Consider the following 26278-nt stretch of genomic DNA (forward strand, 5'->3'; position numbering starts at 1 on the left):
AAACCTCACTTCCAGGTTTTCCTCTCAGTGGTATTGGGGGGAGGGGGGTAAAAAACAGTGCCGACGGCTGGGAGCCAACACTGAACAAGCACGTTCATACGTGAACGTCTGTTCAGTCGGATGGAAGCAACTGTGGGGAGTCAAATGGTCTGGGAGAAACTGAACTTATACTCCTACAGTGAAGTTCTGGAGCCCAGAGAGAAAAGTTACAAACGCTTGCATAACAATTGTGATGGCTGTTCTTGCTGTCAACTTGACTATATGTGGGATTAACTAACACCCAGAGATGGCTGGTGGGCACACCTGTGAGGGATTTTTGCTAAATTAAATCACTCAAAGTGGGAAGCCCCACTTCTAACTGATCTTTGAGGTGGGAAGACCCACCTCTCATCTGGCCGCATGCTCTGCTGTCAGCCTATACAGACACAGGAGAAGGAAGCTTTCTCTGTGCCCTGTGCCGGCTTGCTCTCGCCCTCACCAGCAAGTCCCTCCTTCACTGGCCTTCCTATTTCAGGTCTGGCGAATACTGAAGACCAGCTGAGACATTCAGCCTCGTGGACTGAACAGCTGCTGGATTGCTGGGCTTTCTGTTTATCTTTTTTTTTATATATTTTTTTTATATTTTTGAAAAATTTCACTTTCATTTTACATAGTAACCCCAGTTCCCCTCCGTCCCCTTCTCCCGCCGACTTTCTGTTTATAGGCAGTGGGTGTTAGAGCAGCTGGATAGAGGAGAGTGGGGGATCAAGATCCAGTCTACGAGCTGTTACTCTAGAGAACCCCGACTACAACAGTTATAAAGGTGCTGGGACGCAGCTCAGCGGCGGAGCACTTGTGTCTGACCCCAGCACTGGCGGAGACAATAACAATGCAGTGAGACCCACCAAAGGTCTAAGCACACCATGCTGGTATTTGCATTATGCAGATATTTATGCAAGTTGGCAGATAGTGCAGCATTACTTATAAAAACAAAACCCAAATAGGAGCAATTCAAAGTTAGAATGCTCCACAGTCAGGCAGAGATCTGAAAAAGATGCTCCCTTATGGAGCACACACCTGCACCTACCTGCATCATGAGCTTCACACAGACAATATACTGGTTTTGAAAACCATTAGGTATTGAGTTGATGGAAGTATTACAGGCTCTTCTTTTTCTTCTTTCTGGCTCCAATTCAGAGTCAAAAAAGAGAAAAAAACTCAGAAAATTCTGATAACTATATATTTATTTTCTTAGAATGTTCATGATTATTTTTGGTTTCTAACTTGAGCAGACATGATCTGTATTCTTTAGAAATATCTTGCAGGTAATATACACAGTAAAACCATATTAATAATTGGAATTATTTTACACATTAAAAAATTATTTCAGTTTTAAGAAACTGCACTTATAGGAAATAATTCTATCATACATACATTTACAGTTTTTAGTTTTATAATCTCTTCATTCAAAATTATTTTGCCCCAAAACACTGTATTTCAGCATAAGTATCCAGTAAGTAATTAGTATGTATATAGGGGGCTGTAAAAACCACCCATATCTCTAACAGATTCTGCTCCAGAGGTGAAAACTTCCTGATTAGAAAGCACTTAAATGTTGTATCTTGTACAAAGCAGCAACAGTATTTAAATTATTAGAAATGGTAAATTCAATAATACATAAAGTCCCTTAAGAAGTATACTTGAAAAGCACATTATTCCATAAAATATTTACATTGTTTAAATTATAACAGCCACATATTCTGTTTTAGTTGAACATATTAACAAGACCTTTAGACAGCAGTAAAAAGCTACTCTTCCTTAAGAAAAGAAACTTTGTCCTTGGATTTATTCAGCATTTTTATATCATTCAGCAGTTTTCTGGGTGTTAAAATATGTGTAGAACCTGGTGGAAGAAATTGTAAATTTTCAGAATTAGAAAAATTTCTTTGGCTTAAAATCTTGTCCTTCCCATACACCAATGCCTGGTGCGTTTGAACAACACCTCCTACAGCGTTTTTTACAGAAGCCGCACCAACCTTGTCATCGAGCATGCTCAGTGACTCTTCAGAAACATCCCCTCCCTTCATAGTGTTGTCTGATTTGTGCTACAGACTGGTGTCCAGAAAACAGAAAAACGGGGATTCTCCGTCCTCGGCACAGAACTGTAGCAGCTGTCGTCTGCACGCAGAGAAGCCCGGCACTCAGCCCTGCAGCGCTCTGGGTTAGGAGACTTTGCCTATGAGTGGCTTCACTATTAGTGTGTATGCACACGCATGCATACATGCAGTCACATGTGTGCTGTGGCACGGCGTGGAGGCCAGAGGATGACTCTCAGGAGAGTGTTCTCTCCCAATACCACGGGCTCTGGGCCTGGAGGCTGCCAGACTCGCTCGGCAAGCATTTTTTACCCACCGCTAGCCCAGGCTGGTTTTCAGACTCATTCCCACACAGGCCTCATGTTAGATCCATATATGTGAAAACAAACACTTCTGAAAAGTACTTAATGACCATTAACATGTCACAAAAGTACTTAATGACCACAGCAAATAATATCAGAAGACACAGTTTAAAACAACAAGCTCAAGCCCCTAAAAAGAGGATATTTTAAAATAAAATTATCAAAATACAAACTAGGAAGAAAAAACTTCAGGAATTTTACAAAACATTGCCTTAAACATTTAATAAACAGAAGAGACAGAAGTCTTACCAATAACAACCTCACAGGACTTATGTGCCTGAGAAACTTCATAAGCGCAGCGCATCTCAGAGTACGTAATTCCTCCAATCACAAAGATGATCAGCCTCGACCCATTTTTCCGGTCCAGCTCTAAATAGTTAGTTCTGGGTTTCTGGCGAGCACTAGAAAGTAAAAAATAAAGCAAACATATTATAACCATTCTCAAACTTACCTTTGGAACCAGCTATCTTGATCTTAATGAAGTAAGGAATCACGGTGCAATTTCACCACAGTAGGCAAAGGCAACCCGCCTCACTCCAGATTTCAATTTGAATAAATCACTTACAGTTTTACTTGGGAGGATAAGATAGTAGGACAGAGAACTCAAGGCTGGCCTAGGAGATGGATGGATATATATATATATAGATATATAACACCTTAATTCCAAAAGCTAAAATAAAAACCATTAAGTCTAGCTCAGCATTTTTACTTATAAGGCTAATGTTATTTTATTTTAATGTTTAAAATATTTTTAAATTTTCATTTTGTGTGCATGGCTGTTTTGCCTACATGCAAGTCTGTGCACCACATGTATGCAGAGAAGGGTATTGGATCCCCTGGAACTGGAGTTACAGACAATTGTGAACTGTCACGTGTGTGCTGGGAATTGAACCTGGATCCTCTGGAAGAGCAGCCAGAGCTCCTAACCTCTGAGCCATCCTTCCAGCTTCCTCTTTTATTTAATATGAGAACCTATTATCCCTGAAAAGTCTATGTGCTGAAATTTTTAGGAAATCAGGGGTGTAACCCTGCAAGAGTGAGATCTGAAGACAAGAAGTGGGAGAGGACCTAGTGGTACTGGGACAACCACTGGAATTCCATAGCAGGATGATGGCCAAACACTGTTTGGACCCAAGCAAGGACAGCTGCTATGTTCACCACATCTGTCAGAAGTGGAACAGGAATGTCCTGAGTAACCAAAAATCGAAAAAACAACAGCAAAACAAAACCCAAGGACATGCTCTGTAGGCTGTGCTAGCTAACTGCTCAACCACTTATGCGCAGAGAGACTCAAGACCACCTGGGAAAAGATGGGAAGGAAAAGAGCGGGCCTGAGAGCTTGGCCATTCTTCAGGCCTCAGTGTGATCTATGGGGGATGGAAGGCACATACCTGAAGTAATGACAATGTCTGCCCAGACAACTGCTGATCACTAAACTACACAGACAGAAACAACCGCTAAAGTCAGCTGAAAATAAACTCAAAAGGCCTATGCGACTCTACACAGCAAGAGAGAAAAAGTCTACAGTTTAAGTCTACACAATTATACCAAAAGGGGCTGGAGAGAGGCTCCGAAGGTGGGTATTACTCTCGCAGGACTCAAGTTTGGTTCACATCTGCCTGTGACTCCAGCTCCAGGAGATGGATCCAATATATCTGGGATGTGTGGACATCTGTACACACTTTCCCAAATATACACATAACTAAAATAAATCTTCAAAAGGTCACCACAGCCGGGCGGTGGTGGCGCACGCCTTTAATCCCAGCACTCGGGAGGCAGAGGCAGACGGATCTCTGTGAGTTCAAGGCCAGCCTGGTCTACAAGAGCTAGTTCCAGGACAGGCTCCAAAGCCACAGAGAAACTCTGTCTCGAAAAACCAAAAAAAAAAAAAGGTCACCACAGAAAGCAACTCAGGAGTTGCTCTTCTACATTATCTAAAAGGTCCATTTTCAATAAAAGGTAGTGAATACACAAAGACACACAATGTGGTGTGGTCCATACTTTGGCAGAAAATGCGTTTAGTAAAAGCAGAGGTTGTACTGAGCAAAGTCTTCAAAGCAGATTATATCTACATCACATCTACAAACTGTCTGAAGGTAAGACTGTAAAGATGTCGTAACCAATGCAGGCTCAGCAGAAATGACGCGAGAGCTGACAGGCAGTGACTTAGCCCTGAAGCGCTCGCCTAGCTAGCCCTAGGTTTCACCTTCAGCACCACAGACTAACGAAACAAACGTCAGAAGCGGAAACTGCAGACATGCCGCACAATGAAATACAGTCAACAGACACACAGAAAGCATCCATGACTCTCAAAGGAACTAAAGGTAAACAGGGAGACAACTGCAGAACCAAGGGAAAGCAGAGATCCAGCAGGACAACGCCAGTCTTCAGAGTGCATGAGAGGGGAAGGGATCAGGGAACAACAACAGAACACTCAAAAATACAATACTGAAAACCCCCAAACTTGATAAAGACAAAAGGAACACAACAAACCCTGAGGGAGAATAAAGAAGAGAGAACTGCATGTCGACATAACACAGTTAAATTGAAAGCAGCCAAATATCAAGAGAAAACCCTACACAGGCTATGAGATGGCTCCTTAGGCTCCTTAGTCCCTAAGCTTGCTGCCAGGCCTAATGGCCTGGGTTCAGTTTTCAGGACCCACATGGTAGCAGGGAGAACTTTCTCCTAACTTGTCTTTTGACCTCTGCACATGTGCTGTGTCATTTCTGCATCCACATACAGTAGTAAAAATACCCAAACCCAAAGCCCTGCAAAGCAGAATTCAGTAAGTTACATAGGAAGAAATACAGTTAGAAAAGAAGAATAGACATACGGGTAAGTGACTAAACTCAGAAGACAAGAAAAATAGGAAAATAAATCAGAGCATAAAACAGAATGGAGGGAGAGAGGGAAGGAGGGAGAGAGAAAGGGATGAAGAGAGGGAGGGAACTATGCTATAAAAGGAGGCAGATGTGTGGGAGGTGCCAATTTCATGATGAAAGTATTCTGTATCATAATTTATGCTTTCCCGAATTCATCTGATTAGGTTATAGTTGAAGAAAACTACCTTTTACATTACTACATGCTTCAGAGAGAACACTGTGCACCATCTTCAATCACTGACTGTAGCCTCCTAGCACAAACATTTTTGTGACGTTGTTTATAGGTTTACCTCACGGCTCCAGAGCCATTCCATACTGCTGGGCACCGGGAACAATATGGCCATTCTTTGGAATCCAATCTATTATCGATGGCATCCTAGGAAGAAAACCATTAACACAATCAAGAAAAAGTAGTTCCAGAAATTTGTTCTGTACACAGCTCTAATGCACATTAAAGATGCACAGCCCTTGTTTACACCCGTAAGTCTTGCAGTAAAAATCAATATACTGGATTGGGGCTGGAGAGATGGCTCGGTGGGAAAGTGCACTTACTGCTCTTCTGGAGACTGAAATTTAGTTCCCAGCACCCACATCAGCTCACACTGCCTGTAACTCTAGCTCCAGGGATCCCATGCCTCTGGCTTCCATGGGCACCTGTACTCACGTGCACATATACAAACATATACAAACACAATTAAATTAATAAAAGTAAACTTAAAAAAATGAATGTACTAGTTTACTCACATAATAAACCAACATACACTTCAGATCTGCCTTTCTTTACTGGGGGGTCTGCAGTGGTCTGAGAACCTCAGCTCTAGGGATACTGGAGTTCCTAAGTGGTACCCAGGCCACTGTCCCTCATGGCAGTACCTCTGAAACAGAATGCACAGACCTAACCCTGAGACACTGAAGACAATCCAGTGGCTATGGAATGGGTTTCTGTTCACTGTTTTTTTAAAAAAACAAAACAAAACAAAAAACTCCCCCTTTTCTCAATGCTACATTTTATGATATACTATGTATATGTTTATATTATATAATCAGATTATGAATGCTTTATTAATACAGCAGTATATATTCGGTCAACTAACAAGTTCATGCTCATATTTTAGAATTTATTATGGTTCCATTTTTTATTAGTCAATATAATTTGCTTTACAGATGATGGCAAAGAAAAGTGGACCCAGAAGGACAAAGCAATTCAAGGGGATTTTAATAAGACTGCTAGAGAGTTGGGCAGTGGTGGTGCACGCCTTTAATCCCAGTGCTCGGGAGGCAAAGACAGGCAGAACTCTGTGAGTTTCGAGGCCAGCCTGGGCTACAGAGTGAGTTCCAGGACAGGCTCCAAAGCTACACAGCAAAACCCTATCTCACAACAAAAGCAACAAAACAAACAAACAAACAAGACTGCCAGAGAGGAAGAAATCATGTTTTAAGTTAGGAGAAACCCTAGAAGCCAAAGACAGACACAGAGCCAATGTGCAGGTTCTGGATTTAGCATGAAAACCTGTTAAAGAGTTACAACCAAGACGATTATGAAGAAACTGTTCCTGGATAATCACTGTTGGGTAGACGGCAACTTACACAGCAGAAGACAAAGTCTAAAAGTCTTCTACTTTTCGGATGTCTTCATGCATTTACAAGTGACGTAACATTAGTTGTGAAAAGCAGAGTAGTAGTAAGAAGCGTTAGCACTGGAAGGACAGCAGACATCAGAGCTATGATTAGTCCAAGGAGAGCTGGAGGAATGCCTTTTGTTGAGCTCCTACGGCAATTTTAAAATTAGTTTATAATTCCTATAAATTAATATTTTCTAAGAGCAAACAGCACTAAAAAAGCACATCCACCTGATGACTCTAACAACAAACTACAGTTTAATTACATACTTTTTTTTCCTTTTTGTTTCGAGACAGGGTTTCTCTATTTACCCTGGCTGTCACAGAGATCTGCCTGCCTCTGCCTCCTGAGTGCTGGGATTAAAGGCATGCGCCTCTACTGCCCAGCTTAACATTAACTAAGTAATATCAAAATGTCATTGTGTCCAACTGTCATTCAAATTAACTTATGCTACATAGTTATTTAAAGGAACAGCAATGTTTTTCATGAAATGCTTGTGCTTATTTTTTTTATAGATAGTAACGAATTTCCCGAGGACCCTAAGACTTCAAAGCTTCTCTGCCTATGAAATCCTAGTAGATAAACTTCCTTTTGTGACCCCCCCCAAGCGCTCCAGACACCCCTGCACGCGAGCTATGCTCACAATGACAGTCGACAAGAGTAGGGCGTAGTAGCCACAGGCGGCGCTCAGGTTAGTGGGGGCTGCCATCTTACCTCCATGATGTCCTTGATGAAGGGTGTCCACCGGGAGAGCTGGAAGGTCTCTTCTGCAGACCGGTCTTTCCTTACTGGCTTGGCTTGCTGGGACTGACAGAATTAAAGGGACAGATCATTTCAGTAAGGTCACTTACATTTTCTAAAGAAGGTTTAATTACCAACAACTCTACCTACTTTAAAAAAAAAAAAGAAAGAAATCACACCAACTTGGTGCATGTGAGGTCACTTAACAGTATCCGCACCTTGGCAGTAAATTTGAGAGTGTCATAAGGGTTAATTTACATAAAAGTATCATAAAGCTTGGTGGGAAAGAGTGTTCTAAGTGGAGATCTTTCAAATTTGACTCTGAGCCTTATTTTTGCTTATTTATCATTTATTTGTAGTACTGCAGACTGAACCAAGGGTCTCGGGTATACTAGGCAAGTGCCACACCAGCAAGCTGCGTGCCCAGTCTGAGCCTAAACTGTTTCCGGAGGATGTGATTTCTCTCTGCGCTACTGGCACAGAGAAGAGAGAAAAGTGTTCAGAAAAGAACACCAGGGTGGGTGCGCAGCTCAGGTGGCCAGAGCGCTCGCCTAGCAGTCCCAGCACCACATACGACGGTGTGGTAGGCGCAACTGTAACCCAGCGCTAGAAAGGTTAGTAAGTTTGAGACCAGCCTGGACTACATGAGACCTTGACACAGAAAATGAAAACAAAAACAAAACAAAAATCCCAACTGCTTATTTAATAATCAAATTCTATAAGATGAAGTCAAGAACATCTGTAAGATTCCCATAAACAAAAACAGTTAATGTAAGGACCTGATGGTGCAATGGCAGTGTGCCTAAGCCCAAAAGTCTTTAATGCACGCGTACACATGCACGTACACACAGTCCAAAATTAGTTCATGCATGCATACACACACAGATACACGGTGAACCTCCTTCAGCCAATGGCCTTTGAGAGGCTGGACCAGGTTGGGCGTGGCCTTGGGTACCAAAAAGACCCAGGCCCACGGGCTTCCCCCCCCCCCCACTCTCTCTGCTCTCACACCTGGATGCTGGATTCTGTTCCTGTTTCCTGTTGTGATCTGTGCGTCCCCTCTTAAATAAAGAACCCCTTATTATACCCTATCCGGAGCTAGTGTGGGATTACTTTATTCACATTCCCCTTCATCTGGTGCGTTCCCCTTCAGACACACAGATACTCGCGTGTGCAAGCGTGTGCACACACTTCCGTGCACACTCCCTTACTGGGGGAACGATGGGAACGCCAAGGTGACTCCAGTTCCGAATCATATCACTATCGTCTTCTATCTTCACATTGTGGATCAGTCTGTCCAAATTTTCTTCAGTCGTTCCTTAAGGAAGGGAAAGCACAGTGCAGTCAGATAACTGCTACTGTAACTAATTCTAGGTTTGGAGTAATTAGTATGAGGACTAAAGCTTAAAACACACACACACACACACACACACACACACATACACACCCGAACTTATGTCCCTTCTAGTCTTCTCTCAGTTTCCTATCTTCTTTTTAGTCACCTTAACTAGCATTTACTTCCGGGTTTCCTAAGACCCCCTCACTGCGAGTAACAACTATTTTAAAAATGTGTTGGGGGCTAAGGAGATGGCTCAGTCGGTAAAGGTGCTTGTGATGCTTGCTGCTAAGACTGACAACCTGGGTTTGGTCCCTGGAACCCACATGGTGGAAGGAGAAAGCAGGACTTCAGAGTGTACCCAACCTGCAAGACCACAGAGTAGATACCACTTAAGTAATGGTCAGTACTGGTGGGTGCTAAAACCTTGATATAAAATGATCTCTAGTCATAGGCCATGACATTACGATCCCCACCACACACACAGAAATAATATACAGTAGCTAAATGTACAAAGAATCTAAGTGATTTCGGAGCAACTACATTAACAGAGTCACAGGGGTGAGCAGGCGTCCGTTACCATTGATACCAAAGATATAGAGCAGGACTGCGCGGATCTTGTCGCAGTTGTCATGGTTTTTGTTGAGCAGCACAGGGAGGAGCACCAGCATGGAGTCCTTCACCCGCTGCCCCTCCGCATCTGTTCCCAGTGCCAGGTCCTGAAGGACAGTAAAATGCAGACAGTGCTCCACAACCCAAATTTACCTTCTGGGCAAAAGTATCTACCATTAGTTTTGGAACCCTGATGACGTAATACAGGAAATGTGAACGTTAGCTGCAAACTATTTATCGCACAAAACATAGACGGCCATAAAGCAAATCAGAGGGGAAGACAGTCATGACAACCCGAGCTGGGCACTGCGGCAGCCACCACAAATGAGGGTGTGAGCACTTCTGATGTGCTTGTCTAGTCAGGATGTGCTCTGGGCGCCAAACAATGGATGTCTGAACACTTGTGAAAGAACAGAAAATATCTTGTTAACAGCTTTTATATTAATTACATGCTGAAACAATAGGGCAAACATATTAGATTAAGTCAAATTTATTACCAAATTTAACTCCACTTTTTTCCTTTGTAATGTGGCTACTAGGATAGTTAACAGTGCATGCAACTCGCATTCGATTTCTGTTAGCGCGATGCTCTGCACGGCTGAGGAGCTGTGTAGTGTGCCGCTGTGGAGACTGCTGCAGGACAGCGCACTTGCCCTGAACCCTGACAGAGCCGTGAAAAGATGCTCCAGTAATTTAAAGCACTCCACAACGCACACTGCAAGACCACAGAGCAGGAGGACCAACTTGTCAATGTTGGTGCGTCTACAGTTTGGACCTGGAATGGCCCCAAAGGGCCACGTGGTAAGGATTTTGTCCTCTGGTGCTTTTGAGAGGTGGAGGGAATTAAGAGCAGGGAGCTAAAGGAGGTCGTCAGGTCTTTGGGTTGTCCTTTGAAGGGGACAATAAAACTGCCTATCTATGTGTGTCTATCTCTTGGCTTCTTTGTAGCACACATCTCTGCTATAATGTGCCACACGCCCAAACCAGTGAAGTGAATTGATCATAAAACTGTAAATCTTGCCGGGCGGTGCTGGCGCACGCCTTTAATCCCAGCAATGGGAAGCAGGGCCAGCCTGGTCTCCAAGAGCTAGTTCCAGACAGGCCCCAAAGCTACAGAGAAACCCTGTCTCGAAAAACGAAAAGCAAAAAAAAAAAAAAAAAAAAAAAAAAAAAAAAAAGAACAAAACCCTGTAAATCTCAAGTATTCTCAAACAAGTGTGCCCCCAACATCTAAAACAAACACAACCAACCAAAACCGTGAGCTAAAATAAGTTTATCATTTCAGGTATTTGTTAAAGTGACACAAAGCTGAGTAAGGAAGCGGGGAAGCAGGCATCAATACTGCCTAGGTCAGTCCCTGTCTAAGACTCCGTGACCATGTGGAGCTCAGCTGCTGCACTGAGCGGAGGCTGCACGCTGGCTTACAGCTGCTCTGGAACTCTACCGCAGAAGTGGGTGTCCTGGCCCTGCACATACCTGCTCAGTTTTGCAGAGTTTCTCGATACTCAGCTTAAACTTATTCATGCAATCTTCAGCCAAGTTAAGATGGACAACTTGCTGAAAAACAGAGGAAAGTAATTATTTATAACATTTTAATTACTTTTTGTGTAACTGATATTCAACTTCTTTAAAAAAATTTTGTCTATGGTTTTTTTGCCTGCAGACAGCAAAAACAACACAGTGCTGAATCCGTGTGGAGTCTGTAGAGTAACTAAAACTTGGATAAGGGGGAAAGTCAACTCCTGAAGAACAACAAAAGGTGTCTTTTAAACCGGATAGTGGTGGTGCACGCCTTTAATCCCAGCACTCGGGAGACAGGCTGGTGGATCCCTGTGACTTCGAGGACAACCTGGCCTACAGAGCCAGAGAAACCCTGACTCAAAAAAAACAAAACAAAACAAAAGGTTTCTTTTACATTACTGGTTCTTAACTGGGCTCCAACATTATAAATATGTGAAAAGATAGCTATTCTAGGAAAGGCTGGGCTAGCTGTGGCTGTGGCTCACACTTACAGTACCAGCAATCTCAAGGATGAGGTCAGAGGGTTGCCTCAAGTCTTACACAAGCCTGAGTTAGGGGAGTTCCAGTTCAGTGGGAACTAGAATGAGTCTTAACCCAGCTCTACCAGAGATGGATGTGCCAGTGGATAAATGGACAGACAGATGGAAGGAGAGACAGAGGGACAGAGAAAAAAGAATGGAAAGAAAGCAAGTGAGTTTGTCTGGATTTAAATGATTTTAAATCTAATTTGTTACTATTAATTTAAGGAAATGCATGGGTTGGTGCCCAACACAGGAAACAAACGAAACAGCCACTAGATAATCTCATACTGACTTTTTCTTTGAGGTTGAGAAATATTAAAATTATTGTTTAGCTGTTTAAGACAAATTTTTTTAAAAAAGATTTACAATACAGATGATGTAGCTAGAAAAGTCAGAGGCTAGTTTGGTTAATTGGGAATTTCTCACCTCTACAGGAAAGACTGGGAGGACAACTACCAACAACTAACTATTCCAGGGCATGGCTAAGCCCAACCACAGGAGTGGACAAGCAGTCAAAGGCAGAGTCTCACACAGGCCATTGCTTACCTTCGTCATCTGTTTTCGGAAGTGGGGCATCTTTTTCATCAGCTGGGTGAGAGCGCTAAGTGATGTCTAAGAAAAACAAACAAACAAACACACAAAAGACAAATAAACTTAAGCAAGCCCATGATTCAGTTACTCTACATTATAGCTTCCAATCCAGAGCTTTTAAGTCCTAATAAACCCAGCTAATTTAATAAATGAGCAAAGTTTTAAAACAATGTTAGGAGACCTCTGACTCTGTCACACTCTTCCCTGTGGACAGAAGAAACAGTCCTTCTGGGCAGCGGACAACCAGCGAGACGGCGGACGCAGAGCAGGTGATCACTGAGCTCAGCCTCCTGTCCCCAGGCACAGTTACTGCTGGCTGCCTAGGCCGGCTTCTGAAGCTAAGATGTATGGAGAGGAAGGAACCAACGGAAATATAACCATGTGCGGTGGGTGTCCTTAGCCCCTACACTGCTCAAGGATCCGGCAGAGAAAACTAACGTGGTAGTTAAGCTCAGACAGAGATTTCAGAAGAGTCTCAGTGCTAAGAACATGGTAGCATTCTCTGATACAGACAAAACAAAAAGATTTAAGTAAACACTGCAGACATCCAGACCACATCTCAAATAACTAAAACTAAAACCAAAAGAGGTAAAAAGCTATTTCAAATCCCCTGGGATTTAGCTAATGCTGAGAAGGAAATAACTCTAAATAGACCCAATAGGAGAGAAGTTAAAAGTTAGTACTCCAAATGTACAACTAGAAAAGGACCTAGAAAAAAGTTAAAGAAAACAAAACTGAAAGACATTAAAACTGTGTATAAATGAACTAAATCTAAAACTAGCTGACAAAGAGCCAGCTAGATGTCTCAGCAGGTAAACTGCTGGCTGTGAGGGCTCGACCATCTGGTTTGGTCCCAGAGCCCACTGGAAGACGGAAGGAGAGGTGACTTTACTAAGGTCTTCTGGCCTCCACATGCGCACCACGACACTCACGCATCACACGGACATCAAACACATGGTAACAGACAAAATAAACCTATAGCTGAGAAAAATCAACAAAATCAAAATACATATACTTGCACTACTAGGGTTTGAATCCAGGCAATCATTTATGTTAGACAGGCGTTTGCCCACTAAGCTATATCCATGGCTCTTTGAAATATTAAAGATATTAAGTGTAGGAGCATTAAAAATCGTGTGAAGAACAAATCAGTAATCAAGATTAATAACCGGAACATTAGCATGGCTTCTATTCACAGAGAGGCTAAGAAAAAAATTCAAAAGTTAAGGATAGTAGACATATTCTTTGAAAAATAGTCTTTCTAAACTGACACAAGCAAAAATTTGGTAAAGGCACACATGCATGCAATGTTTGTGTTCCATGTAACATATATATATTCTAACAAATTTACATTAATTATAACTAAAGACTTCTTTGTGAAGGATACTCTATCCTCAATGGTGAGTTCAAATCACAATAGAGCAATTAAGTTACACAAATTCTTTCAGGGTAAAATGAGAGAAGCACAACTCATTTTATAAGATTAACATAATTTTTATATGAAAATTGCACAAGACTGTTACAAAAGAGTCATGTTGTGGGAAATACTTCTCATAGACAGGAAACAAGCAAACCAAGTGCTCAGCAGACAGAATCCATCAGCCTCGGAATAGGGCATCATGACCAAGTGGAGTTCATTTTAGAAAGACAGCTGGTTTAACATCAGAAAAAGAGTGAATATAATTCATTACGTTAATAGAATAATGCAGAAAGAAGCCGGGCGTGGTAGTGCATACTTTTAATCCCAGCAGTAGGGAAGCAGAGGCAGGTGGATCTCTGTGAGTTCAAGGCTAACGTGGTATGTGGTCTACAGAGTGAGTTTCAGGACAGCCAGGGATATTACACAGAGAAACTGTCTCAAAAACAAAAACAAAAAGAGTAAAAGAGAAAGCAACATAATACTGAAGTAGTAGATGATGAAGTACAATGTTTTCTCAAAGAGAAACAAACTACCACTGAGGTAGGATGCATAAGTGCTTGCCTAGCACTATCTCTGTTTGATCCTCACCTCTACAAAAATGAAGAAAAACAAAACATTTAAAGGTCTGCTGGTGGAACAGAAAAAACAGAGCTGCATGAATCTCATTAAGGATGTGACTAAATAGCCCACAAAGAATACAACGCTCGATGACAAAGGGTGAGCACGCTCCCCAGCCTGAGACGGCTATGTCCTCGGGTCCTGGAGATTAGCCAGAGCCAGGAGGTATTAACTAGTAAGAAAAATAGTTTCAAGTCTATGAAAGTTAAGCTGGGCAAAAAGAGACTAAATTTTCTTTATTTACTGGTTATATTATTATACAAAGTATTATGAAAAAATTCAATCTTTTTTGTTGGTGGTGGCTTATGCCTTTAATCCCAGAGTTCAGCAGGCAGAGGCAGGAGGATCTCTGTGAGTTCAAGGCCAGCCTGGTCTACAAACAAGCAAGGGCAACATAGTGAGATTCTTACAAAACAAAACAAAACCCCTCATCTATGTGCTGATGAAAATGACTAAATGGTCTTTAAAAACTAAATTTTAACGGCAGTAGCACAGATAAAAATGAGGTAACAGGCACAGAGGCACCTCTCTATTTCTCTCTCTGTGTTAGAATAGCCCCAAATAGAAAGTTACCAGTAATTTTCATCCTTTTCCTTTCAACTTTGTTTATAATTTGCCTTTGCAGGGCCGACAAGAAGGCTGAGTGGGTAAAAGCACTTGCTGAGCAAGCCTGACAACCGGAGTTTGAGTCCTGGAACCATGTAAAGGTGGGAGAGAGATCAACTCCCAAAAGTTGTGACCACTACATCATACATACACATCACACACACCCACACACAACACATTACATACATCACACACACCACACTACACACACCACACCCATATATCACACACTACACTCACATCACATACTACATACACACACCACATACATCACATCATACACACATATCACACACTATATACACATACACCAGACATGCATCACACATACCAAACACATATCACATACACACACCATACACATCACACACAGATACACAGACATACACACCACACACATATCACACTACATAAACACACACCACAAGAACACACCACACACAAATACACATCACTCACACACCACACACATATACATTACACACTGCACATACACCACACATGTAACACACCACACACAGACACATATTACACACTACACACACACACATTGCACAGGCACACACACACAGACACAAACAAGCAGATATACCCCCCAACACACAATTATGAAGTGACCTGTGCAGCACACAACTGCAATCCTAGCACCTGAGTGATGGAGCAGGACCTCCTGTTCAAGGTCATGCCCAGCTACACAGTGAGTTTGCCATCAACCTGAGTTCAACTCATGAGACTTTGTCTTTAAAGTCAAAATGCACCTTTGCTATCATCTTACCTTCCCCTCTGTAGCTTTCTTTGTTGATGAAATTTCCTTCATAAGTTTTGGAATTTCCCTGTCAGATATATTAGAGAATTTTCTAAGTTACTTTTTTACAAAACTCTTTTAAAGTTATAAAATAGACTTTAATAATTTAGTACCTAAAAACTACAGAACAAAGTTAGAACAGGCTCACATACTCCAACACAAGCGCGATGTGCCGGTGCCGGACCCGGACCCACAGGTCGTCGTCCTCTTCGAGAACTGCCTCCTTGTCCTTCCCGTCGGTTCTGTATCTAAATAGGCCGGGGAGAACATTTTTGGAATATCTTCCTCAGTAAGTAGAAAAAACATTTTTCTAAACAATAGCACTGAAAAGTAGACTCAGCCTGTTACTTAAGGGGGTCAAAACCTAAAGCAGATTAGAACCCTTCTAATAGAAATTTAGGAAAAACATCTTTTTCATCTCAAATGTTAGGTTTATAGTCTTGGCAGAATGCCATCTTACAAAGCAAAAATTCAATATCCCACAGTGAGCTTTAAGAACAGAAGCAGCTAGGTGGACTGGCACTTGGAAGGCAGAGTTAGAAGGACCGGAGTCAAGGTCACCCCAACAACGGTGTTCAGGGCCAGCCTGGGTCACAGGAGACCCGGTCTCAAATACAAAGACTACAAAGACCAATCAAGCAGCAAAGCTGAATACACAAGCAGCTGCGTCTTTAATCACTTAAAATCATCATGATACGCTAGCGATCCACAGCGCAGCCACCACACACCTGTCAAGAGCCGTCGCGCTAGTTAGCCTGCTCAGTGTTTGTGTAGAGTCACAAACACAGCATCTGCAGCTTCGCTCCTAACCAGGCCTAAAGTCACATCTCCTTTAAAGAATAGAAAGAAATGAGGAAAACTAATATGGCTGTAAAAATATTGTGACAGCTTTACCAAGATCTACTGGAGTAAGTAGCAATTCAGGAGGTTCACGGGACCACGATATTGGCTTTTTTAACTGAGTTCCTCAACGTAATTTCCTTTTTTAATGCAGATACCCTTTTCCTTGTGGAGGTAGGAAAGACTCAGCTGTCCTTGGGAATGTCAATTTCCTCGTGCAGATAGGGACTACATAGCATTTTCTTAGTTCTGAACTATGGGCAATACATGTTGATTTCTGTTATATAAATACAGTAGTTTCTATAACCCCAAAATTATAGGCTTCATTTACAAAACAATGTGGTCTGAGATACCCAAAGATAAATGGCTGTGTTTAATTACAAGGCTAACCTAAGGATGGAAGTCCTTTGTTATGCAAAATACCAGTGTGAACTTATGTAATACCTTTGCCATTAAGTGGCTTATAAGCAAACCAGTAGCGTGAGGGCAACACTCCAAGACACAATAGTCCATTAGAGTACAGTTACAGTCTCTACGATGGAAAGTACAGTCTGAGTAAGCAGAAAAATTGCTGGTTCCAGCAAAACTTGTGATGGAGGCCAGGCAGGGTGACACATGCCTTTAATTCCAGCACTTGGTAGACAGAGGCACTTGGACCTCTGAGAGTTCAAGGCCAGCCTGGTGTACATAATGAGACCTTGGGAGGATATATGTGATGGAGATTAGCAGGGAGGGGAGTCCCTCCACAGTGTGTTGAACACAGGGGTGAAGAACAGGCAGTCAAATCAAACTAAAATGGGGGGACACAGGTAATGTGTGGCTTGGGGACTGCTGTACCTACTTTTCCTTTTTCTCTGAGGATAATGGGAAGCCATTTAAAGGTTCTGAGTGAAGTGAGGCGTGCTGACCTGACTCTTACTAAGATTCTCCTTCTCCGAGTTGGGAAAAGCTGACGGGGGCGGGGCCCGAAGACAGAAGCAGAGCATGAGAGGTCAGTGAGAAGTCTGCAGGAAGACAGCGATGGGGAGGTCAGAGGGCTAACATCGTGAGCTTCAGGCTGAGTCTGGTGTCATAAGCAAGCTGGAAAACTGGGTCTTTCTTTAAAATGTAGTTATAAAGATTTACTATTGAATTGAGTGTTTTTGAACTTGACTGGCCACGACTGAAATTTGGGCCTGAGGAAGTAGCTATGAGATAGGAGCTGCATTTACTATGGGGAGCACTGTGCACTTTCAAGGGGGCTACCAGCAACTCAGGTGTGGACATACACACTGAAGATGCTCACCAGCCATTACAAATAAAGATATTCACTAGGGAGTTGGTGTGAATCTGAAGTTAAAGCAGAAGGCTCGCCAATGACAGACAAACCTTGAGACTAACTGTGCTTCCAAAAGTATATAAAGAGTCCACAAACTGAGCACTAGAACATTCCAACCCTAGGAAGCAGGGGTTAAGAAGGAAGCAGTGAGACCAGACTTTTGGATTTAGCGACAGAGGGGTAGAGGTTCTGGGCTGGCTCAGTGGATGAAAGTACTCGCAGTAGAAGCATGGCAGGCTGAAGTTTTGGGGTCGACCACTGGGACCCACGAAGGAAGGAGAGAACCCACTCTGCATAACTGTCCTCAGAACTCCACATGCATGCTGAGGCATGTGTGTGCTTGTGCTCACGTGTATGCACATGTGCACGAGCACACACACACACACACACACACAGAGCAAATACTACAATACTATTTTCAATAAGAAGTCATGCCCATGTAAAGACCGACGGAGCACGGGTAGTTTATACTCCCACATCAGTCTTCTCTCTCAACTTCTGGGGCTTGGAGAAAGAGGGTATCGCTCTTTGTGAAAACTAACTGCCTTCTTTCCCCCAAGCAATTAAACCTGCCTTTGTTTGCCAGCAAATCTGGAAAGAGCATATTTTAATACTAGGTCAGTACTCTCTAAACTTCTGGCAAGTCTAGAACAAAATTCTCTATTGTCTGATAGTAGATTCTTTTCAAATCTACTGAACAATGCAGCTTGGAGACCTATAGAGTAACAGGAGTGTAGATAATGGCTCTGTTGATTTCCTGGCTAAAATTGATATAAACAAGACAGAAAAAAAATTAGGATTTAACTGGAATGCAAATAAAAACACAATAGAAAATACACAATTTAAGAAAATTGCAAAGTATCATAATTATCAAAAGTTGCAGTATTTTAATAAAACTACTACTAATTATCTTTGTGGTTCAATGGATTTAATGTACGGCCCCATATACACTAGGCAAGTGCTCAATAACTAAGTCCTCTTTATTTACTTATTTAAAGGAATAAAAAAAATTTTTTTTGTGTAAGGGGCCTACTACACTGCCTAGGCTAGCCTTGAACACGTGACTCTCCTGCCTAAACCTCCTTAAGCCATCTAAGCAGCTGGATTATAGGTCTGAACCACTGGATCCAGTTCTACTAAATTAATATAAACAAAATTTCATAAAAAAATTACTGTTGTGTTCAAGTAGTAAATCTGTCTGGCTTTAAACCTGCCATGCACCCCAGGCTAGCATCAAATTCATGATTTTTCTGCTAAACGTTTGCAAATGCTAGAAACATTCAGCAAATCTTGTCTGAAAAATTACTACTTGGATTTAGATATCATGGTATCATAAAGCACAGTGAGTGTGTTTGTATACGTGTAAATTAAGTGATGAGAAGTAAAATGGCTTCTTGAGAAGAGCTGTCTCATGTCACTCACTTGTCCTAATATCCTTGCTTAGAGATTACATCAGTAACTATGGAAACAGTAAAACTGTGCCCATTCTCAGCAGCGTTATACTGGGTTTTGGGTGTCTTAAAATAAATTACATCGACAAAACACTTTTGGGTATATGATTTAGAATTAACACAGCCTACTCATTTTCAATATAACACACATGAAATATAATAATGGGAAGCTGGAGAGATGACTCAGCAGTTAAGAGCACTGGCTGCTCTCCCAGAGGACCTGGGCTCAATTCCCAGCACCCACATGGCAGCTCACCATTGTCTGTAACTCCAGATACAGGGATCCGACACCCTCATGCAGACATACATGTAGGTGAAACATCAAGTACACAAAATAAAAGTAAATTAAAAAAAGAAATATGATAATAATGAGCCTGACATTACTCTGAATGAGTGAAAACCCCTGCCAACTTGTTGAATAGCACCTCCACTGTAGAACAGGTAAGGAGGCAAATCCATTTCAAAGCTCTGAAGCAAGCTGCACATTAGCTTACAAAGTGAACATCTTGTCAGGTTACAGTTACAGGAGAGGGAGAGAGAGAGAAGGTCTCTGGATAAACAGGTTGCAGGTCTTTCAGGTTTCATCAGATAGTCTGTCTACAAGCCCTTTAAAGCCCTTCCAGTTATACTTGCTTGTATGTATCATTCTCAATTGGTAGTAGATCATATGCCATTGCCTGAAAGGTCAGTTCATGCAGGACAGTGGACACAGGATCAAAGCCACGGTCAATTATTAAGAGCTGGGAATGAGTTTTACCCTAGAATAACAAGATAAAAGTATCTTGAGAAATTTCAGTATCTTTATGTGAACACATTTTTAATATTTAAAACTTTTAATAATCATTTTGGTATCTAATAAAAGTTTAATCTTGTCCCTCAACAAAAACATAACAACACAACAAAACAAATGAATGTCCTAAGATGTGAAATTATATTACAACAAACAAAAGCATGAGTGCACAGTAGGGAAAAACAAGGCTATGCAACTAACATTTTCATAATCAGATTGAGGCTATATACATCAATTTAAGACTCCCTAATTTTCTTTGAAGAAGTAACATCTACCTTTCCCTAAATACTCCTTCTTCCTTTTCTCTTTCTCTAGGATGGGATCTCACTATGTGGCTAAGCCAGGCTAGTTTTGGACTCCCCATCCTTCCTCAGTTTCCCCTATGCTGCGCCTACAGACAAACACTACTACAACACCTGGCCGAAGTTAGCTTCTCGTGCATTCAGTTCTACAAATGATAAGGCTGACACAAACTGTGAACAGCAGCTACTACCTGAGTTCTTTGTGTTAGATATTTGCTAGTCAAGAAAGGCATATTTTATTTCACAGAGATACCACCTCACAGTTCTTATGGTGCCCTTGAGACAGACATTATCATATCCACATGACAAAGAGGCCATTAATGTTCAGCATTAAATTAGCTATTTTAAGAGTAGAGATTACATTAGCCAGGCAGTGGTAGCACATGCCTTTAATTCCAGCACTTGGGAGGCAGAGGCAGGAGGATCTCTGTGAGTTCAAAGCCAGCCTGATCTACAGAGTGAGTTCCAAGGCAGCCAGGACTACACAGAGAAATCCTGTCTTGAAAAAAACAAAGCAAAAACAAAACAAAAAAGTAGAGATTATATTAATGACAACCAAGACTATAAATTGTAATAAAAAACCCTGTTAACATTAATTCAAAAACAATATCAACCACTAAACAGTGGGCGAGGAGCAGTGTTTGAAATTCCACTGCTAATGTTTGTTTGAATCTTCTCCAGTTCTCTCTTTGGAGAGGGTGAGGAGTGTGGTAGTGAGACCCAAACCCAGACTTTCATGCTAGGCAGGTGCTCTCCCCCTAAGCTATTATTCACTTCTGATTTTGAGCTCACTTTGTACCACAGGCAGGCCCTGAACTTTGATCTTCCTTAGTCTCCAGAGTAACTGGGATTACAGCCCTGTGGTACCAATCCTGGTTCGTACTCCACTCCTAGAAGTAGCTAACTCTTTAGCTTATTAGTCAAAGACATAAGTAAGAGGTAACTAGCTACAATTCAGACAACATTTCCTATGTATTTGCACAGAGCAGACAGGTAAATCACGTAGCTAGACTTGAGAAGACGTGTGAATCACCGCCTCTCCCGATAAAGGTGAAGCAGTAGGGCAGTGAGAATTACTGTGGGACCCAATATGGGGCGGAGTTCAGCTGATTGGTTTCTTGTGTGACCTCGATTAAGTTTCTCAATCTTTCTTACATTAGTATTCACTTGGTAAAAATTATATAAAATGGCAGGACCTCTCCCTTGGGAGACTGTTGTGAAGGTTAAATGTATTTACAATGAAATACAACATACTTGAGCTGAGAGTTTGCAGAAACACACAAACGAAAAGGCAATCCTGGGCATTTATAGAAATATTTGAAAGACCATGGTATCACTTGGCTTGAAGAACCAAGAAAGATTTCAAAGCAAGGTAAGCCTCATAGGTGCTTGAATAAAGGACGGTGCCACCTGAAGGATGTGCAGTTCTCCAGGAGAGAGAGTAAAAGGAGAGGGAAGGAGAGAGTGAGCATCTGCCTTTTTCCCACTGAACCTCTATGGGACTAAAGAGACATCCACTATACTTCCTTGCCATAACAAACACTTTCATCACTGCCTACCATGGTTATTAAGCCACTCCACCCTTGTAGAATCACAGCTTTCACTAGACCTCTATGCCCAGAGCCACTAACTTTTCAAGTAACCAGCGTAACTTCTAAATTGACATCTTCCATTCATGTTTAACACTGAATTTTATCCTTTTTTGTCTCCACCCAAAGAACTCTGTTACTCTTGCAGTAAGGTATTACTATCTTTATTATGCTCTAGTCATTCTTGAAGCTCAGGGCCTCCTCCTGCAGGATACCCTCTGAGCCAGGTTTAGAGTAAGATAAGTTCCAGCCTGTGCTGCACTGTATTCTGTGCATTCCTCTCAAGCCGCCCACTGCACAGCACGGCCAATCACTGTCCTTGGCCTTCTCCTCTTCTGACTAGGGCAGTTCCTGCCTTTATGCTCTAGCTATTCTGTGGCTTCCCAGCCTCTGACACCACTCGTCCATCTCCTTCCTCAAGCTCTTCCTTCTCTAGCCACGCCTACATGCTGGCATTCCCTAGGTTCCAACTTTAGGCTTTGATTACATTACATTGTTTTAAGCAGACAATAACAAAAGTGGCTATGTATTCCTCTTACATGTACAAAATACTTAGATGTTACCTCATCTAATTTTCATACCAACCAAGCAAGGCACACGTTATCATTCACTGCAGAGCTAGTAATAGCAGGAATCCCAGCCTTTATTAAATACTAACTCAGTGGAAGGCATTATTCTAAAGACTTCATACAATTTAACTCATCTAATCCTTTCATTAGCTTAAAAATAGGCATTATTAGTTCCACTTTATCGAGGCAAAAATTTAGTTCAAAGATGCCTTAATTAAAATAATTATTCATTAAATGGCAGAGCCAAGATGTGGACACACTGCTGACTTCAAAGCCTCCAGCCTCCCTCAAGACAGAACTGTCAAACCACACGATCTACTAAAGTTTCCGCTGAGGACTCTCAAGTCAGAACTGAAGATCCATCTTAGTGATCCCCAAATCAGCACTAGAAAACTGATGAGCACAGGCTGCTCTGGTCAGGGAAGCAGCAGAGCTTCCGCAGAGCTGCTGCTTGCTGCTTAGTTACCTTTATCAGGCCTTTCTCGTCCGTCTTGTAGTAATCTTCAAGCTTTTTCTCAACCATTTGTGCAAGCTTACTGGCGTTATCTAGAGGTTTACTAGAAATGGAAAAAATGTTTTAACAATTATCTTTCAGGACATACTTTACAATATTATAAAGGTAAATTCTAAAAGAAGACTTTACAACTTTGTTTATAAAATGCAAACATTTACAAACATAGAAAACTATCAAACATGTCACATATGCCATAGCCTTAGCATGTGCTTCAGAAATTTTAATATGTAGGAGTAGTAAATATTAAATATAAAGATGCCATTCCCGTATCCCTCCTATCACTACACTGGAGTCTATATATTCATTCCCCTGAAAGTGGAGGGACACTGAAATCATTCTCAATTTCATACCATTATAAACTACACAGAAACAAACATGCCTGGCACATTTCTCCACGTACACATTTCTCTAGGTGCACTGCAAATGAAGGTAAGAATCCTGGACCATAGGGTATATGCATTCTAAATGTTACCAAACTGCTTTCCAAAAGCCGGGCGGCGGTGGCGCACGCCTTTAATCCCAGTACGTGGAAGGCAAAGGCAGGCAGATCTCTGTGAGTTCGAGACCAGCCTGGTCTAAAAAAAAAAAAAAAAAAAAAAAAAGCGAGTTCCAGAACAGGCCCCAAAAGCTACAGAGAAACCCAAAAACAACAACAACAAATCAAAAAACAAAACAAAAAACCAAATAAATAATAATAAATAAAAAAACAAAACAAAAAAACCCAAACAAACAAACCCAAATTCCAAAGAAGTGACAATTCTCCCCCAGTAGCACGTGCCGTTTCCTCACATCCTCTCTTACTGTTTTCTAAGACAGTTACAGATTAAAACCTTGTATGCTCTGTGGGTGGAGATACGGCTCGGTGGTTTAACACACTTAATGTTCTTGCAGGGAGCCTAGTTTTTGTTCCTAGAGCCTCTTACTCCTGTTCCTCTTCCGGCCTCTAGGGCAGCTGTACACATGTGGTGCACATAAATTCATGCAGGCACAAACACATTCATATAAACAAAAGTAACTAAATATTTAATAATAAAAATAAGAATGAAGCATCACTCTTTAAATTGTAACTTCATGATTAGTGGTATTAGTATATTTTCTAAACCTACAAGAAAAATGTTGGAAAAGCTCTTCAGCCAGCACACTAACCTGCAAAATGGGGAAGGGCTCTCATGAGGCTTTTAAAGGTGTTTAAGAATCTTTTGGTTTTAAAAATAAAGGCACAAAGAGTGATTTTTATATTTTTGCTGAAAATTTTTTTTAAAAAAAGTCATTTTATTTTAGAATTTACCTCAAAAGTTTCTATAGCATAAAGGAGTATTCTGTTAAAGAACAGGTAGAATTTGTGTATTTATGATGTGTGTGTGTGGAGGCCAGAGGGGACAGGGTCTCTCACTGAACCTGGAACTTACCCTCTCAGCTAGACGGGCGCAGGAGACATGTGACCAGCCTCTGTGTGACTACTGGGATCTGCACAACTAGTAGTTTACCAATGCAGCTGTCTCCCAGCCCCAGAAATTTTAAAGCTAATCAAAGCATATCTGTAAACAAACTACTAGATTATAAAGGCTTATGTTCACTCACTTTTCTGAGTCTAACCAACCATCAACAGTAGAAGCTTAAGACACTAAACTCCGGGAAGACCAAACCACTTGGCTTAGTCCCACTAGGCCCAGATTATCATTAGCATATTATTTATAGGTTTCCTAATTCCCAACGTAAAAAGCTTGTTTGGTGATGTCTGAGTTAAAGAGATTTATTATACTGCTCTACTGATCTACTAGCAGTGGATTTTACTGTTTTCTACATTCGTTTACTTGTGGACTCTAGCATGGAGTAGTGCAGGTATAGAGGTCAGAGGACAGCTTGTGACAATCAGTTCCCTTCTTCCACCAGGGAGGTCCTGTGGCTCAAACTCAGAGTATCAGACCCTTGGTAGCAAGCCCTTTACCTGCTGAGTCATCTTGCCAGCTACCAACGGCGGATTTTAAAATGCCTACATTAAGAGTGATGAAGCATGCAGCAATGCATAAATGTGCAATTAAACAGTTTACCAGTCAACTGGACAGAGGCCACTGTTGAGACACAGAACCTGCTCGGGAAGTCAATGGCACACTTGCTACACGCAGCAGTGGAGTGGAGGCATTGCCTTTCTTAGGAATTTACAGGTGAACGGCTTTCATTCTAGCAACCCCATGAGAAGGCCATTGCCATCATTCCCATTTTATAACTATACATTCTAAAACCAGATTAAACACAGCCGGCAGCAGACCCAGGATTACAACCCAAGTGACCGACAACACACACAATGCTGTCTCTTAGAAAGTAACATTGAACAAAACACTATGAAACAGATAAAATCCTATGACCTCATCTATAGCAGTTCAAAATGAGGCAAAACTAAGCCGCACCTCAACGGTGAGCAGCAGTTTGCTCTGGGGAGGGAGAGGGGAGGTGGCCAGGGGAACCAGGGGGCTGTGGGATACTGCAGAGCTGTTCTTCACATGAGGGTTCATACTGTTCATACTGAAATGAACTCACAAACCTGATACAGAAAATGAATGCACTTTATACCAAACTTTGTTTTTATCAAGAAAAAAGTAAATAAAGGTATGTAGTATAAAAGTTGAACTTTGCCTTTTTTAAAAAATTCTAAAATGTATTTAAAATGCCCACTGGGAACAAATACTACAAATGCTTAGGTACTGTAAACAAGTGTTCAGATAACACAGCCATTTAAATCTGGTGTAAATGTAACGATAGATTATTAAATGCCAAGATTACAGCCAATAAAACAACCCTTGAAGCAGTCCATAAACTGATCAAACAAACAAAACTTTCTATAAGTAAACAAAAGCAAACCTAAGTTCTGAGGCTCAGCTACAGAGGCTGTGAGTTACTGGGCGATCTGAAGCCTCAACTCTCAGTTTTCTTTACGCAGAGCCTGGAGACCACACAAGGGAGCGCTACTCTGCAAAGCGATACAACACGCACACTCGAGCCTTACCTCTTATACCGCACGCCAGGGTTCTCATCCAGAGTGGCACACACCGTCACTATCTGCTCAGCCATCGCCGCCATGACGGCCTCCTTCCTGCCGGCGTTACTAGGGTCTGGACTGTAACAGTAATAGAAGGCGTCTGGCACGTCAAGAGTATAAACCTAAGGTAGGTCAGAAAAGTTAGACTGTCAGTC

General features: G+C 41.7%; 1 protein-coding gene across 1 annotated transcript in view; it reads right to left on the minus strand.

The window, feature by feature from the left end:
• Positions 1-1205: 1205 nt before the first annotated feature.
• Positions 1206-26278, minus strand: part of Stxbp3 (syntaxin binding protein 3) — a 47182-nt gene continuing 22109 nt past the window's right edge. The window contains exons 7-19 of the mRNA XM_038311467.1: positions 26091-26245; positions 23039-23129; positions 19956-20080; positions 15866-15961; positions 15684-15741; positions 12220-12285; positions 11108-11188; positions 9600-9738; positions 8895-9001; positions 7657-7749; positions 5613-5698; positions 2687-2838; positions 1206-1882 (exon numbers count right to left, since the gene is read on the minus strand). Coding sequence (XP_038167395.1) covers positions 1788-1882; positions 2687-2838; positions 5613-5698; positions 7657-7749; positions 8895-9001; positions 9600-9738; positions 11108-11188; positions 12220-12285; positions 15684-15741; positions 15866-15961; positions 19956-20080; positions 23039-23129; positions 26091-26245 — 1344 coding nt within the window. The 3' untranslated portion in view covers positions 1206-1787. The remainder of the gene's footprint in view (positions 1883-2686; positions 2839-5612; positions 5699-7656; positions 7750-8894; positions 9002-9599; positions 9739-11107; positions 11189-12219; positions 12286-15683; positions 15742-15865; positions 15962-19955; positions 20081-23038; positions 23130-26090; positions 26246-26278) is intronic.

This window comes from Arvicola amphibius, chromosome 14, assembly GCF_903992535.2.
Source record: "Arvicola amphibius chromosome 14, mArvAmp1.2, whole genome shotgun sequence".
NCBI lineage: Eukaryota > Metazoa > Chordata > Mammalia > Rodentia > Cricetidae > Arvicola > Arvicola amphibius.